At 51.5% G+C, this 16,285-nt stretch overlaps 1 protein-coding gene across 4 annotated transcripts in view; it reads left to right on the forward strand.

The window, feature by feature from the left end:
* The first annotated feature begins 13,705 nt into the window (after window positions 1-13,705).
* The window catches only part of SMG7 (SMG7 nonsense mediated mRNA decay factor), a 53,598-nt gene continuing 51,018 nt past the window's right edge, over window positions 13,706-16,285 (forward strand). For 3 of the 4 annotated variants that reach the window (XM_069862311.1, XM_069862313.1, XM_069862312.1), the window contains exon 1: window positions 13,706-14,024. In XM_069862311.1, coding sequence (XP_069718412.1) covers window positions 13,996-14,024 — 29 coding nt within the window. In that variant the 5' untranslated portion in view covers window positions 13,706-13,995. The remainder of the gene's footprint in view (window positions 14,025-16,285) is intronic. The other variant, XM_069862314.1, reaches the window with a different exon arrangement.

A 16,285-nucleotide genomic window follows, 5' to 3' on the forward strand; every position in this document is an offset into this window, starting at 1 on the left:
GGCGGGGAGGGAGGGAGGGAGGGAGGGATGCGCGGGGGCGGCGCCGCGGCTGCGGGGCAGGGCTGGGCTGGGGCGAGAACGGGGCCCTGGGGCACGGGCAGAGGCGGCCCGGGGGTCTGCGCGGTCCTGGGCACGCGAACCCCCACGGCCCGCACGCTCAGGGTGGGGTGTGTGTCTGCGCGTCCATTGGGGAGGGCACGGCGCGGTGCGCGCACACTTGCGGAGACGTGCACCCCACCACCCCCCCCCCAGCACTTACACGGGCGCGTCCACAACCCCTGTGTCTGCGCACACACCGGCATGTGTACACACACAGGGACACACTCGCACATCCACACCCCCTGTATGTTACACGCACACGTGTATGGGCACGCATCCACACCCCCTGTGTGTGCAAAAGCACATGCCTGTGTACACACACACATGTGCACACACACAGAGGCGCACACACATCCACACCCCCTGTACACACACACACACTCATGTGTACACACACAAGGGCACACACACGCATCCACCTCCCTGCATGTGCACAAACACATGGGCAAACAAACACATCCACAACCCCAGGATGTGTGTGCGCACACACACACGGGCACATATCCATGCCCTCTGTATGTGCACACACACAAGCATGGGTACATGCAGAAGGGTGCACGCACACATTCACACCCCCTGTATGTGCACATGCAGATGTGCATGTGTACACACACAAGGGCACACACACATCCACCCCTCTGTATGTGCTCACACACACACATCCACACCCCTTGGATGTGCACACACGTATGCACACACACACATGCAAACACACTCACAGGCACACAACCACACCCCTGTATGCATGCACACACACACACGCACGTATCCATGCCCCCTGTATATGCATACACACATGCATGTGTATGCACACATACATCTATTTGTACACACACACACAGGCTCATGCACACATCCACATCCCCTGTATGTTACACGCACACGTGCATGGGCACACACACAGGCACACACACATCCACACCCCTTGTACATGTACACACACACAGGCATACGTCCACACACCCTGTATGTGCACACGCAGACATGCATGTGTACACACACAAGAACACGCTCACAGATCCACATCCCCTGCATGTGCAAAAGCACATGTATGTGTACACACATACATTCACCCCCCTTTACGTGTACACACACACAGACACGCATCCACATCTCCTGTATGTGCACACACACACACATGTGCACACACACAAGGGCACGCGCACACATCCACCCCTCTGTCTGTGCGCACACATGCAAACACATCCACACCTGCTGTGGAACAAACACACTCACAGGCACACAGACACAGGCACGTATCCATGCCCCCTGTATGTGCACACACACATCCATGTGTACACATACAGGCTCATGCACACATCGACATCCCCTGTATGTTACATGCACACATGCACGGACACACACAGGCACACACACACATCCACACCCCCTGTACATGTACACACACAGGCACAAATCCACCTGTATGTGCACACGCAGACGTGCATGTGTACACACACAAGGACACACTCACACATCCACATCCCTTGTATGTGCAAAAGCACATGCATGCACACACACACATGTGTACACACACGTGTACACACACATTCACCCCCCCGTACATGTACACACACACGGGCACACATCCACGTCTCCTGTATGTGCACACACACACACGCATGTGTACACACACAAGGGCACCGCACACATCCACACCCCCATATGTGTGCAAACACATGGTCAAATGAACACATCCACCCCCCTTGTATGCACACGCATACGCGTGCAGACACAAACGTGCGCACACACACCTACACAGAGGTGCATCCGCCTCCTAGAGCATCGCGTAGATGCTGTGAGTGTGCTGAAAACCAGTATAACAGCAAGGTAAACCAGTAGCAGTCTAACTAATTGTCGTAATTTCTCCATTGTACGGCTGCAGTGTTGCTGTTCTTCACTAAAGAAGCTCCTCTCCTGGAGAAAGGGCCAGCAGAGCCCTCTGCTCACAATCGCTGCAGGCAGAGATGTGGGCAGCTGCCCTCAGCTACGTCCCAAAGGCTGGCTCTGCCCTGTCTCTTCTCTCCAGCTCCTTTGAGCAGCCTTTCCTCTCAACAGGTTGTTATTTGCCACCAACAGGTTTCCCTTTCTCTTCCTTGATCTACCCTCCTCCCTTTGTCCTTAAGAAGTCCCATCTGCACAGCTTTCAGGCACCCCTCTGTCCCCCGGGGAACTGTATTTCTTGCTGTACTGCTAAGACAAATTATTTCCAGACATACCTTGAAAACTTTTGCCCTGCCACCTCAGCTGGGTGCCGGGATCTTTGTTGGCCTTAACCCTGAGTGACATGAAGGAGCAAAATCACTGGGGAATGAACCCAAGAAGATATTGAGACTATTTGTTCAGGGAATCCTTAAATCCTTGTTCTGGAGGCCCCTGGCTGCAGTCACACCCTCAGGAGCACGCATCGAAAGCAAGTGGTGGTGTTCCTCCCTGCACAGGGGTGCAGTAATACACCACAGGGTTATATTTTTGTGCTGATTACGCTATTTAATTTGGACTAAGCTGGTGCTGTGGGAGCTGAGACAGCTGGTGTGCCCTGCCCCTTGCTCCCTGCCTCTTCCCTTTGACTCCATCCACATGTACAATATATTAACAGGGAGCTCCTCCTTGGCTGCAAGCTGGCTTGAAACCCACTGGTGTTTGACAGCTCAAAGCCCCCTTCGAACAGGCTTTGGAGAATGGGGACTGGGAGAGAAGCAAGCAGAGCCACTGGAATTTAACTAAGCTGTTAAACCTCCCACCCATACATCAAACACATTATGGACAGGAGCAAGCAGTTTACACGCATTAGCCAGAGGTTCTTACAGCCAGGAAAAAAAACCCCAAACCAACAAACCACTAGGAAAATACTCTCAATTAGGAGGAAAAAAATGGTGTTTGTAGTATAAATGTCTGTCTACACACAAAAATCCTTAAGGGAATCCTGTTTTCTTACAAGCTGAAATGCAGATGGGAGCTTGCTGCTGCAGACACGAAGTGAACTGAGTTCTCAGAGATTCAGTTTGGTGCTAGTCTCGAAGCCAACCAAACTCCACAACAAGAGGCAGGCAGACGACATGGACATGGCAGATGGGCTGCAAGGTGGGCTTGGCTGGGCGTGAGGTGGGATCAAGAACACCAGCCCCACCAGCGCGCTGCTCCCCTAACCCCTGCCAAAATCCACACTGCTGGCAGTGTGACCTGAGTACAAGTCTGGAGGAGGTCAGCCACCTAGCCAGATGTCTGCAGCAGCCCCTAACCCATTGCAAAGGGTCCTAATTGTACCCTGAAAACACTGGTGTCGCCTTCACTTGCTCAGCTCAGCTGTGAGAAAGGCCAAGGGAAGCAGATCCATCTCTTTCCATCAGCCGTGCAGGGAAAGGGCAATGACTAAATGAACAAATAATGTCAAGCTGGTAAATGTACAATGCTCTACCTCCTTGCTAGCTCTGTACAGACATCTGGTGATTCAATAGGGTGAGACTTCGGGGGTTGTGTTGGGATATTTTTGTGCTGCTCCTCCGAGCTTACCCTGAAAAGGGAGAGACTCACTGCTTTGGGAAAAACTGTGGCGCTCTGCAGTTTAACGCTGGTGCTGTGCTCAGCAGAACTCTGCCTTTAAAACCACAGGCGTTAATTAGCATTTATAAGCCTCGGGGTGACAGTAGAGAAAAAGAACATTCTTCAGGCCTCTCTAAGTCACATGTGTGAGCTGACTGACTGGTGCTCTCTGTGCATAGATCTCTGTCTCTTTTTTTCTCTCTCTCTCTATTTCCACAAAACTACTTCTCCAGTTTTGCTAAAAAAAAGCCAACAGGTTCAAAACCTGGAGTCAAGACACCCAGTGAATCCTCTTCTCTTTCAGAAACCAAGGAGACCTGAAATGCTGTGTTTTCGGTGCTGAAGTACAAGATATTTCTGAGTGAGCTGGTTTCCATGCTGGCAAGGTAGGGATAACGGTGCCTGTTTTCTATTGCAGATGCTCCAGTGCCTCTACTAGAGGTAGCAGGCTTTTCTCATGGAAGGTGATGGAGTGAGCTGCAAGCTGCCACAGTTCCTGCACAAGAACTGACCTAGGGCTCCTCTTGGCTCAGCCAGGTGATGGGCTCACAACTCCTCGGCTCACCCTGCCATATGTCAGCATGGTTTTTCAGATGGGAACAGCTTTGCAGCATTGCTGGTTTGGCTGAAGCCCAGAGCTGCAACAGGTCTTGACAAGAAGGAACATGGTGTTTCTCTCCTGTGTGTTCCCACCTGATGGTGGGATATAAGGAAGAATTTCTTCATGATGAGAGTGGTGAGTCACTGGAACAGGTTGCCCAGGGAAGCTGTGGCTGCCCCATCCCCGGAGGTGTTCAAGGCCAGGTTGGATGGACCCTGGGCAGCCTGATCCAGTGGGAGGTGTCCCTGCCCATGGCAGGGGGGTTGGAACTGGATGGGCTTTAAGGTCCCTTCCAACCCAAACTCTTCTATGATTCTATGGTGTCCTACCCCTTTCCCTTGGGGCGAATCAACCCTGTAGCGATATGAAACATGAGGGGTTGCCCTTTACAACAGGAGTCCTTTACTGACTCCCTCCATACAGAAGAGACCGAAGCTCAGGTGAGACACTTGATGACTAAATTTTGTTAATCCTAGCCCATTTCCCACTCATTTTGCACAGGAAGTTCTCCAGGGAGCTTTTCCCTTCATTCTTCTGTAGCTCGCAACACTTGCAGCTGCAGGAGCATCAGGTGCTGCTGTTGCAGTGAAGGCGCACATGGAGAAAACTGCGTGGCTGAGGTGCTTCCCAGTGATCTCCACTGCAAACCACCAGTGCCACCAGCTCCTGGTGTACAGAGCCAAAGCTCTGTGCCTGCTCCATTTCACCCTTTGGCTTGACCTTAAATCAGGTAGCAAAAGGTTAAGGTGGCCTGTCCAGACGAGGGCTGTGCACTGGTGGGGAGGAGGTCTGGGCAGCACTGCCCGTACCTTTTTCTTTGCTTCCCTGCTGTGCTGGAGTGGGTAAGCGATGTGGTAAATCAGCTGTCACTTAGCAACGCTGTGGTTCAGGAGCAGTGGTGGGATCTGGTGTGGCACCAACGCTTGCCAGGTGATGCCAGCCTGAGGCACAGCCCAATGAGACGTGCACGTTAGTAGAGAGCGGGGTGCAGAGGGAGCTGCACGCATGGGGAGAGGCTCCTCGCCTCCAACAGAGACTGTGTGTGCGGGGAGAGGTTATTTCTCCATTTTCCCCCCAAAGTTTGCCAACCCAGACTTTATTTGCTTTTCATTTTGCTGCTGCCCCTGAACACGCAGGTGCAAATTTCCCACTGATTAAGACAACGGCCCCAGCCGCAGGAGCCAGACTCTCCCCATCAGCTCTTGCTGTGATTGCCGTGCAGCACCAGAGCCCACCGAGAACCCCTGCCAATTCGAGCTTCAACCCAACCCATGGTGGCAAGCAGCCATCTGCCATCTGCAGAGCTGGTACAGCAGGACGGACAGAGGGCAGGAGGATGATTAGCTTCATTTTACTCTCTGAAGAAGCAAACAATGCAAAGAAATGCAGCAACTTGCCTGCCATGACACCGGGAGCTTGAAGCAGCACTGAAAAAATCACTGCGTACGGGACTTGAGAAGCGAGGCTGGACCTGTTAGGCACACCTGAAACATCGCCTGTGGTTCACACCCAAGGTATTTCTGCATACAGATCCACCTGGCTCCTCGCTGGCTGCACAGCTGGGCCCTGCGAGCAGTGGGCTGCGTAGCAGAAGGCAGGAGGATCCTGCTGGGGAGGGGGATGGGACTTTCTTGGTCCTCCTGGCACTGCCTTTCACCTTGTCTCTCCTTTTGGGCTTGGGAGGAGGAAGGGAAGCCTTCCAGCTTAAAGCTTTTGAACTGACTGCTTGCAATCTCTTTAAAACAGCCCAAATCGCTGAGTAAAAGAAAAAAAGGCAATTAGTGCCAGGGGCTGCGGGTGGGGGGGGCTCTGAATGAGCAGGGAGTGGAGCTTAAGCATCTCCTGAGCAGAGGATGGAGACCCTGAGAAGGCTCCTCATGTCACTCCTGGCTCCTTTCCTGCAGGCTTATCCCAGGTGGGACCTGCCATGTGGGACGTGACCCTGAGCTTGGGCTCAGGGTGACCCTTCCACTTCAGTTCTGCTCCCCATATATCAGCCCTGTAACTCTAACAAATGCAATGTAATGATGTGCATTTAAACCCCCAAAAAGGCCTTTTCTTCATAACTAAGGAGCAAAAGAGCTTGAATTAAGGAGTCACTCGTTTCGTGGCCCAGCTGGAATAAATCCCCTGGTTCCCACAAAAGCGAGTTTTTCATTTGCATCCATTTTTGCGATATAATCTGAATGTATCTAAACAAAACTCAGCCCCTGGGGGAAAAGGATTTGCAAATACAAGGAAGGCAGGCAGGGCCAGCCAAGCTGAACTGAACCAGTTGATCACGGGGCAACCATGCAGGGCAGTCAGTGGAAGAACATGGGGAAGGCTCAGGGTTATCTGCTCCAGCGTGAGCCCGGCTGAGCTGAAGGGAGCTGCTGAACCTGTGGGAACCATGTCTGAGGCCATGTGGGATGGGACAGCCTGGCCCAAAGGGAGAAACCTTCCATTTCTGAGAACCCAAGGCAGGAGCAGACATTCAACCAAGGAAGAAGTGAGGAGGGCTCCTCAGTCAGCAAAAGAGATGATTTGGAACTGAGGTTTGAAAATTCATGAGTAGCCTGGGAAGCATGGCCAGGGACCCAGTGGTGGCCACCTTTTCCAGCTCAGGAGGTTTTCTTAGGGCATGGTTCATCATATCCTGGAAGAAGCTGCCAAAATATGCCATGGGATAAAGCCCCCTCGAGTTCCTGGGGATGAGTTGAGAATCCAACACTCTGGTGTTCTGTAAACTGATCCCAAATGCTGTGCAGCGTTTCTAGGACCCCGGACTGTCTTTCCAAGATATTGCCTCAGGAAGGTCAGCTTGGTAACGAATTTCTCTCTTGCCCATATTCAGCAGCTGAGCTCCGGCCACAGATGCAATTAGCTCCACAGGCATTTTCATGTCTCTAATTCTGGCTGAGGTTACAGCTCAGCCATGCAGGAAGGATTGATCTGTGCAGTCACGGTCTGAGCTGGCTTATGTGGGACGGCAGTGTGAGGCAGAGGCACTCAGTGTGGCACCCGGGATCAGCTGCTTTCTCTTTCCCTTCCAAGAAGGATTTAGCTTTTCTTTAGAGTGAAAGGGTGCTTTCCCAAATGCACAGGGCTTATGCTCTGAGAATGAAGAGTAAATCCATGAGATACTTTATGAATTATAAGGATTAAAAGGGATTTCTTTAAGAGATGCAGCCTATTTTACATTTTTTTTTCTTTGTCCTGAATGATATTTGTAAGGGAATAATGTAAGACTTGACAAAATAGACTTGACAAAATAAAACTTGACAAACCTTTATACAATAAAAATTCCTGAAGTTTTGTGTATAGGCTGTATTTGGAGAAACACGGTTATAATTAAGGCAACATGCAGCTTTCATCACTTACAATTAGAAATCGAAGTAGTGTTATCTGGGATGCCAACAAATACATTTTAATCACAGTAATGTAATTACTGAGAGGGACCAATACAGGGCAAAATTAAGATTGTTTAGGTACCTTCATACTTTGTTTCTTCCTTCTTCAATTGCTTTTGAGTGCTAATTTCCTGCATTCACAATATTTAGATTGAAATAATCACCACCCTGCAGAGAATCTAAGGTTTTATCATTCACTTGTTGAGCTGTACTCTCAACTTTCCTTTGTCCTAGGTTTTCGCTCTGAGCAGCAGGAAAACGTTAGACGGCTCACTGACCGAAAAGCCAAGCTTTGTCACTAAGACAGAGGGCTGTCCAGTGGCCACATCTGTTTGGGAGGTGCCCCTGACCATCACGGAAGAGCTGGAATTAGATGACCTTTAAGGTCCCTTCCAACACAAACCATTCTATGGAAGCAGGAGTGTTTGCAAACAGAAAAGGGAGACCTTGGACTCTGCAGCGCTGACAGGATATTCCTGGACAATTAAAGATGTTAGTGTCAATGAAGAAGGATGAGAGTGGCCTCTGATTTGTTCCACCTCTCCATTCTTTCTGTAAATGACCTTGAGGGAATCTCTTCTGCTCCTCTGACTCTCTGTTAAGTGGGAATGGCGTTTGCTCTCTTCTTAGAGCAGGCTAGATTGGCGTTTTGAGGATAAATTGAAATGCTGAGCTCCTGTGATAACAGAGGTGGTCGAAGGATGTAAAACAGATTCATGTTTGGGATTACAAGACTTTCCCTCCAAAGAGCAGAGCAGCTTCGCTCCTGGGCATTTTGGCTGCATTGCTGGTGGGGCAGGGGGGCATTTCCCCAGGTTCACAAGGTCTCCAGGCTGCCACCCTCATCTGGGGACCGAATGCTTCCCGATGCTCTGGAATCAATGAAATGGCACATTTATTGACCCACTAGGGACTAAATTGATAATATGTGTTGACCTCTACAAGTAATCTGCTTCTTTGAAGGTAAGACTCTCGTCACAAATCTCTTGGAACAAAACTAAGAGGAGATTGACTTGTGGCTCCTCCTTACACAGAAGGAAATTAGCCCCGTGCTGTGTGCACCAAAAGGTTTGGAGCAGGATTTCATAAGAAATAGAGCAGAGCAATCAGCAGTGTCCTCAAAAATGCTGTCTGGGAGAAACTGAGGCCACATCTGGAGGTGTAGGGATGCCGAAGAGCATTTTGAGAGGCAAGAAAAGTGAGCATGGGAGAGAAACTCATGGACACGCTGTCCTATAAAACAGATCCATTCCAACAGCACAGAAACTCAGAAAAAGAGAAAGACTGTATAATTTGGAGGAGAAGCCCTGAAAAACAGAGAAAAACCTGTGCAGCATCTGACATCCTTTGCTTCTGCATCTGGAAGATACTCAAGAGGAGCAAGAATGTTCAATGTCTTCATCAATGATCTGGATGAAGGCATCGAGTGCACCCTTAGCAAGTTTGCGGACGACACTAAGCTGGGTGGAAGTGTTGATCTGCTGGAGGGTTGGGAGGCTCTGCAAAGGGATCTGAACAGGCTGGACCGCTGGGCAGAGTCCAATGGCATGAGGTTTAACAAGGCCAAATGCCGGGTCCTGCACTTGGGGCACAACAACCCTATGCAGTGCTACAGACTAGGAGAAGTCTGTCTAGAAAGCTGCCTGGAGGAGAGGGACCTGGGGGTGTTGGTTGACAACCGACTGAATATGAGCCAGCAGTGTGCCCAGGTGGCCAAGAAGGCCAATGGCATCTTGGCTTGTATCAGAAACGGCGTGACCAGCAGGTCCAGGGAGGGTATCCTCCCTCTGTACTCGGCACTGGTGAGACCAGTCCTCGAATACTGTGTTCCGTTCTGGGCCCCTCACCATAAGAAGGATGTTGAGGCTCTGGAGAGAGTCCAGAGAAGAGCAACAAAGCTGGTGAAAGGGCTGGAGAACAGGCCTTATGAGGAGCGGCTGAGAGAGCTGGGGTTGTTTAGCCTGGAGAAGAGGAGGCTGAGGGGTGACCTCATTGCTCTCTACAACTACCTGAAAGGACGTTGTAGAGAGGAGGGTGCTGGCCTCTTCTCCCAAATGTCAGGGGACAGGACAAGAGGGAATGGCCTCAAGCTCCGCCAGGGGAGGTTTAGGCTAGACGTTAGGAAAAAATTCTTTACAGAAAGGGTCATTGGGCACTGGCAGAGGCTGCCCAGGGAGGTGGTTGAGTCACCTTCCCTGGAGGTGTTTAAGGCACGGGTGGACGAGGTGCTGAGGGATATGGTTTAGTGTTTGATAGGAACGGTTGGACTCGATGATCCGGTGGGTCTCTTCCAACCTGGTTATTCTGTGATTCTGTGAAGAAAAGGCAAAAGCAGGCTTTGTGGGTAGGCAGGTTGCCCTGATGGGCCATCTCTTCCCTCATACAGCTGCCTCGAGGAACAGCTCTGCTCAGCAATTATATTGGCACTAAACAGGTTAAATAACACCAGCAACAACCCCCATCAGATTTGCTTGAGAATACTTGGGGCTGCCTGTACCCCAATGCTCAGGACTCAGGAGTCAGTTCTGCTCCATGTGAGCATCTTGAGTCTTCTGGGATGGCTCTGGAGGAGTTGGACAAGACCAAACAAGAGAGTCAACCCTGCCCGCTCCTCACTTCCGCCTGATGCAGCATGAGCGTGTTGCCTCGAGGGAGCCCTTTGTGGCCTCCTGGGTGAGACCTGTGTTTGTCAGCTGAAGAGATACTGCAGAGAGCCAGAGCGTACCACCCCCTCCCTGGCCAAAATACCCAAAATGAAGATCATGCCTTCAAATTTCCTCTCTCCTGTCCAGAAACAAAACACAGAGGTCAGAGAGAGGCAGCCCTGGGAAATCCTGTTTGCACAGATCCAACCTTTTGAGCTCAGAAGAGCACTCGCAGCTGCGGAGAACAACAGCCTGTGCTCTGGTGACATCGTCTAAGGTCAGACTGTAAGAAAAAAGAATTGCCTTTTATTTTAAGAAATAACAGTGCAGGTAGCCACAAAGCATTGCTGTCACGGAGGGCACGAAGCAGAGGATGAGCTAGAGGGCTCTTTGCAGTTTGGTGGCTGCCTTATAGTTGGGCTGTACCTTATTGTCCTGCCTGGCAGGAAGCCTCCGACACATGATCCTCTCCAGCCAAAAAAACGCAGAAAAAGGTGGAAAACTGAAAGTTTGTTTGGCTAAGGCTAAAGAAGAAAGTCTCTGGAACAGCCCCTAGGAGAGAGAAGAGTGATGGAGAAAAGAGACAAGAAAATCCCAGGTCAGCTCTGTGGGAGGCAGGGAGGCATTGGCTTTTGCTGCCAAATCCAGCATGAGCTGCTCTCACAGCACCACGTCGCTGCTGTGGGATAGCCTGAACACGGGACTGGAGAAGGATCCAGCTGCAAACAGGGGGTGGAAGCGAAAGTGGCACTGCCTTAAGATGCTTCTGCTTTCAAAACTTGGCTTATTCAACTCCTCTGTGAGGAGAAGAAATGTAAGGAACTCAAGGTACCTGTGCAGGTGCGTGCTGCCTGGGGGTCTCCTCCAAGACGTGGCATGCCCTAAGTGTGTTGGCTAAGGAACCAGGCGACAGGGCTTGAGGTCATTCCAGGGAAGAGTGACAAAGCTGGTGAGGGGGCTGGAGAACAGGCCTTATGAGGAATGGCTGAGAGAGCTGGGGGTGTTTAGCCTGGAGAAGAGGAGGCTGAGGGGAGACCTCATTGCTCTCTACAGCTACCTGAAAGGAGGTTGTGGAGAGGAGGGTGCTGGGCTCTTCTCCCAAGTGACAGGGGACAGGACAAGAGGGAATGGCCTCAAGCTCCGCCAGGGGGGGTTTAGGCTGAACATTAGGAAGAAATTTTTCATGGAAAGGGTCACTGGGCACTGGCAGAGGCTGCCCAGGGAGGTGGTTGAGTCACCTTCCCTGGAGGGGTTTAAGGGACGTGTGGACGAGGCACTAAGGGCCATGGTTTAGTGTTTGATAGGAATGGTTGGACTCGATGATCCGATGGGTCTCTTCCAGCCTTGTGATTCTATGATTCTATGAAGGGTCTGAGGAGAGCACTGGACAACATGCCCTGAGAGACGCCGCTTACAAGAGCTGCATTTGTCCCTCAGTACGAGAGAGACAACCTCACAGGGTCCCTGAGGTAGCTGGGCAGACTGGACCCATCTGTTTTAATTCAAGACAGGCTCCAGGCAGGCAGGAACAGCCCCAGTTTGCCCAGTGCTGAACCGGTTTTCTCTCTCTCTGCAGCCCAGAGCGTGCCGGGAAGGAGGCAGAGCCCTGAGTCCTGCTGCGGTGCCTGCCCGAGGCGCTGTGCAGCATTTGATGAGAGGTTTGGCGGCATGGCCGGCTGCCATGAAACCAAGAAACCGCTTCTGCAGCCTTGGGAGGCTTCTGTTCAAACATGTGGGGCCCTGAAAATCGTTTCCCTAAACACATTCTCATTTCAACCTGAAAAAATGCGAGGGTTTTATTTTCGAAACACGATCTTTCTTTCTGTCCTTGAGGTCACTTACATTCTCAAATAACACAATTTGCATTAGCCAGCTTCCTCGGCGCTCATCTGACCCTAAATTGTCATTGGACTAGTTTCTTCAGGCTGGCCCACATGGCTGAACGGCCACGGAACTCCGTGGGACTTTTCCTGCCCCAAAAGACAAGTTTGAGGATAAAAGGAGCCACAAAGTTGGCACAGGAGGCAGCACCACGCAACGTAAATAGTGTAAATATTTAGATGTGTCATCTCTGTGGCCTCCTCTGGATGGATTCCATGTCCTTCCCGGACTGAGGACTCCAGAACTGGACGCAGGGCTGCGGATGGGATCCCACCAGCGTGGAACAGAGGGGCAGAACCCCCTCCCTCACCCTCCGGTCCCACAGCTTTGGATGCAGCGAGGACATGATGCTACATGTTAATCCACCATCATTATACACAAATCCATGCAGGTGATCAGCTGCCCCAGGGGGCGCAGCGGGGTCGCGTGTTGGTGACACAAGAAAGGGTCACTGTTACAAAAAGTGGAATGTTTCTGATTTAAGCTAAAGCAGACTTAAGTTTCATCTAAGTAATTGTGTTCTTTGAAAGACAGATGATGTCCCTCTGAGAACAGGTTTTCCTTCGAACACTGTTTTTCTAGGCACTGTTCATTCTTTGGGGATGAGAATGTCCTGTGTTCAGTGTGATCTGTGCTGAGCAGAGGTGTTGTCTTCTCTAATCACCTCTGTTCGCAAGTCTCTCCTGGCACAACAAATGGTCACTGTTACAAAAAGTGGAATATTTCTGATTGAAGCTAAAGCAGAGTTAACGTTCATCTAAGTAATTGTAATTTTTGACATACAATTTCTTTTGAAAGTTAGACAACTTCCTCTGAGGGCAGGTTTTCTTCCAAGCACTGCTTTTCCAGGCACTGTTCATTCTTTGGAGATGGGAACATCTTGCGTTCAGTGTGGCCTGTGCTGAAAGGAGATGTCTTCTTCTGAAACCACCTCTGTTTGCAGTCCCTCCCCATCTCAAATGCAAGGTCAGACAGAGCTGGAGCCAGCTCCAAATTGACTATTGTGAAGTTCATAATAACCTTGAAATTAGTCCTTGGAAAGTAGTAAAATGCGCATAAGATTTCTGGGAAAATCTAAACACACCATGTGAATGGGAAATCTGTTCTGTTCCAGCTCTTGTCTCACTGCACAGAGTGATGGAGGTCGCTCTCTCATGTTGCCCAGCCCTGATAAAGGATTCTCGCTTTCTAAAACGCCAAAACGAGCCTCAGAGAGTTGACTTTCCACCGTTTTCGGTGTCACTAAGGCGTCCCTCCCGGCGGGATCCGACAAGACGGGGCCCCGAGGCGGAGGGGCGGCGGCTGCGGGCGGCCGGGTTTGCCGGGTGTACCACCGGAAGCGCCGAGAGGGGGCGCGGGCAGGAGGGGAAGGTTTTATCGGTGGCACCACCGGAAACGCCGAGGGGCGGGCGCGGGCCGCGCGAGTTTGAGCCGCCACCGGAAGCGCCGAGAGGACGCGGTAGGCGGGGGAAGGGTTTGCGGGTGGCGCCGCCGGAAGTGGGGGAGGGCGGTGCGGGCGGGGAAGGCTTTTAGCGTGGCGCCGGCGGAAGCGCGGCCGGGGCCGGAAGCGCGGCCGGCGCGGCGGGAGGGTCGTTGTCGCTGAGGCGGCGGCGGGCGCGGAGCGGGCGGCTGCCGGGGTCACCGGCGGATCGAGGCCAGGGGGGCACCCCTGTCCCTCCTAGCCTCGCTGCCGCCCCGCCCCCGCGGCGGCAGGCCCTGCGCGGGAAGATGGCGGCGGCGGCGGGAGCGAACGGCGGCGGCGCGGGGGCGGCGGAGAGCCGGCCCGGGCTGTGAGAGCCGCGGCGGGGCGGGACGGGGCGGCGAGCGGCGGAGGATGAGCCTGCTGTGCGCCCAGTATCTCCGGTGAGAGGCGGCCGCGGGGGGGAGGCGGGGCACGGCGGCCCAGGGGGCGAGGGGCCGGGGGCACCCGGGACATCGTAGGACGGTCTGAGTCGAAAGGGACCTTAAAGCTCATCCAGTTCCACCCCTGCCGTGGGTAGGGACACCTCCCACTGGATCAGGCTGCCCAAGGCCCATCCAACCTGGCCTTGAACACCTCCAGGGATGGGGCAGCCACAGCTTCCCTGGGCAACCAGGGCCAGGGCCTCCCCACTCTCATGGTGAAGAAGTTCCTCCTTCTGTCTACCCTAAATCTGCTCCTCTCTAGTTTATACCTATTGCCCCTTGTCCTATTGCTCCAAGTCTTTTTAAACGGTTCCTCTCTAGCTTTCTTGTAGCCCCTTCGGTTACTGGAATATGCCTTTCAGAAAATTCTTTTGGAGAGCTCTTAGAAAAAGTGGCTTGGTTCATGCCTCTCCATTCAGGAGTTTGTCTCATCTGGCTAAGAACTTGTGCCATTTGTGCTGCTTTGGGAATCTACGGGTTCTCTCCATAAATCAAAGAAGATTAATCTTGTGGAGCAGGTGTCTTGCTGTGAACATTTCATGTGTCCTGCTAGGTGCAGAAGTCAGTTTGAAGCAAAATGTCGCTACCGACAGGATTTCTAACGTTGTGCCACAGAAACTTCTGAGCGCATCATTTTTATAAGACAGCATTGAGCTTTAGCCCGTGTTTGTTCATTTTAGGGAATGATCTTCACTGCCCCCTTTATATCTTAATGTTCAAACCACGGTCAAACTAGGGTCGCAGGGAGGGCAGGGGAACCTGGCAGGCTGAGTCCCCCAACCCCTTGGGCTGAGGAGGAGGGAGCAGCTGGAACTGCACCTCATCCGGCTGGATTCTGCTGCTGAGGCTGGTGCAGCCGGTTGGTGTCAGGGCTGGGGAGCTGAGGGCTTGGGAGGGAAGTGAGTCTGCAGCAGTTGGGCTGCTTCCCAGCACCTCGCTGCCTGGCCGTGCTCCTGAGTCCCCAGGGCGAAAGGCACTGGGTGGTGCATTTTGGGGTGAATTTAAGGAGGTTTCTACAGTTCCAGGCCACTTTCTGTCTAGCGTTCTGTAATACTTTATCTGTCTCCCCTTACTGATTCTCCAAATCCTCCTCTTGCACGTTATCTTGTGTCTCTGTCTGCCTCGGTAGTCCAGATCCTGTCTCAAGTTTATTTTTTTAAAGAAGAAAAATAATAAAGTACTTCTTTTCTCTAATATCAAGATTATGAGCCTTTTTCTCTTCCAGGCTGCTCACCTATGCTGTCTTAGAAACTTCTTCCCTCTTTCTTTCCCAGTACATTACAGAAAAACCTCTTAAATGCCTTATTATTAACTCTCCTCTACCAGTACAAGATGTGTTTTTGTGTTTCAGTGTGTGTCTTATTAACACCATAGCCTCTTGCTTCCCTTCCCTTATATCGTTACAAGGCAGCATTGCTGAAGTCACTCTTCTTGCCCCAGTCACCTTCCTGCACCATCAGACTCCCTCCTAGCATTCTGTATTCCCCTGCACTAAGCTGGAGACCCTCCTTGCCTTCAAGCAAGTGGGAAGTAACCACCTATTTCCCCTAGCTCGAGCTCTGTTCCTCCAACACCCTAGTTTGTGCTGGGCCTTCATTGCTTTTTCTTGACTAATACAACAGGAGCGAAGCATCTGGGCACTCACTTATGACAAGTAATGTCTCCTGGCTTTGTCACCAAGAGCCTTGTCTCCTAAAAAAATAGCCCAGCAGCGTAGAATTATCCCCCTCCCAAACTTTTCAAACACTTTGTAGTCTGTAATCTTTACCTTTCCCCTCTAAAGGACATCTGGCTTTGTTCCTCTGTGTAGAAGGGAAGCTTGGGGGTGGTTTCTTTAAAAGCTGTGAAATGCTTTTTATGTCCACAGAGTGTATATTTAAATTGTTTGGTTTGCATAGGACAGAAATTTTGCTGCAGATTACTGCAGCCCAAGCTCATAAAGGGAATTGGGAAGAGCCTCATGCTCTCAGAGCCAGTTCTGTTAGTCCTTTGCCTTAAGGAGGAGGGCATTCTCCTCCTTGCTGTAGCTTTACAAGCTCAGTCCCACTGTAGTGGTGGTGGAATAGACAGGCAAAAGTGTGATTATATGAAGGGGCAGGTTAACAAAACATGGGGCCAGATGGAGATGTGGAGCAACTAGTTTCTGCTAATCTTCATCATCTTAAAGCTAAAGAAGGACAGAAATGTTGTTGTGAGGAATCCTTCTCTGTTTGAAGCTT

The sequence above is a fragment of the Phaenicophaeus curvirostris genome, chromosome 8, assembly GCF_032191515.1.
Source record: "Phaenicophaeus curvirostris isolate KB17595 chromosome 8, BPBGC_Pcur_1.0, whole genome shotgun sequence".
Taxonomy (NCBI): Eukaryota; Metazoa; Chordata; class Aves; order Cuculiformes; family Cuculidae; genus Phaenicophaeus; species Phaenicophaeus curvirostris.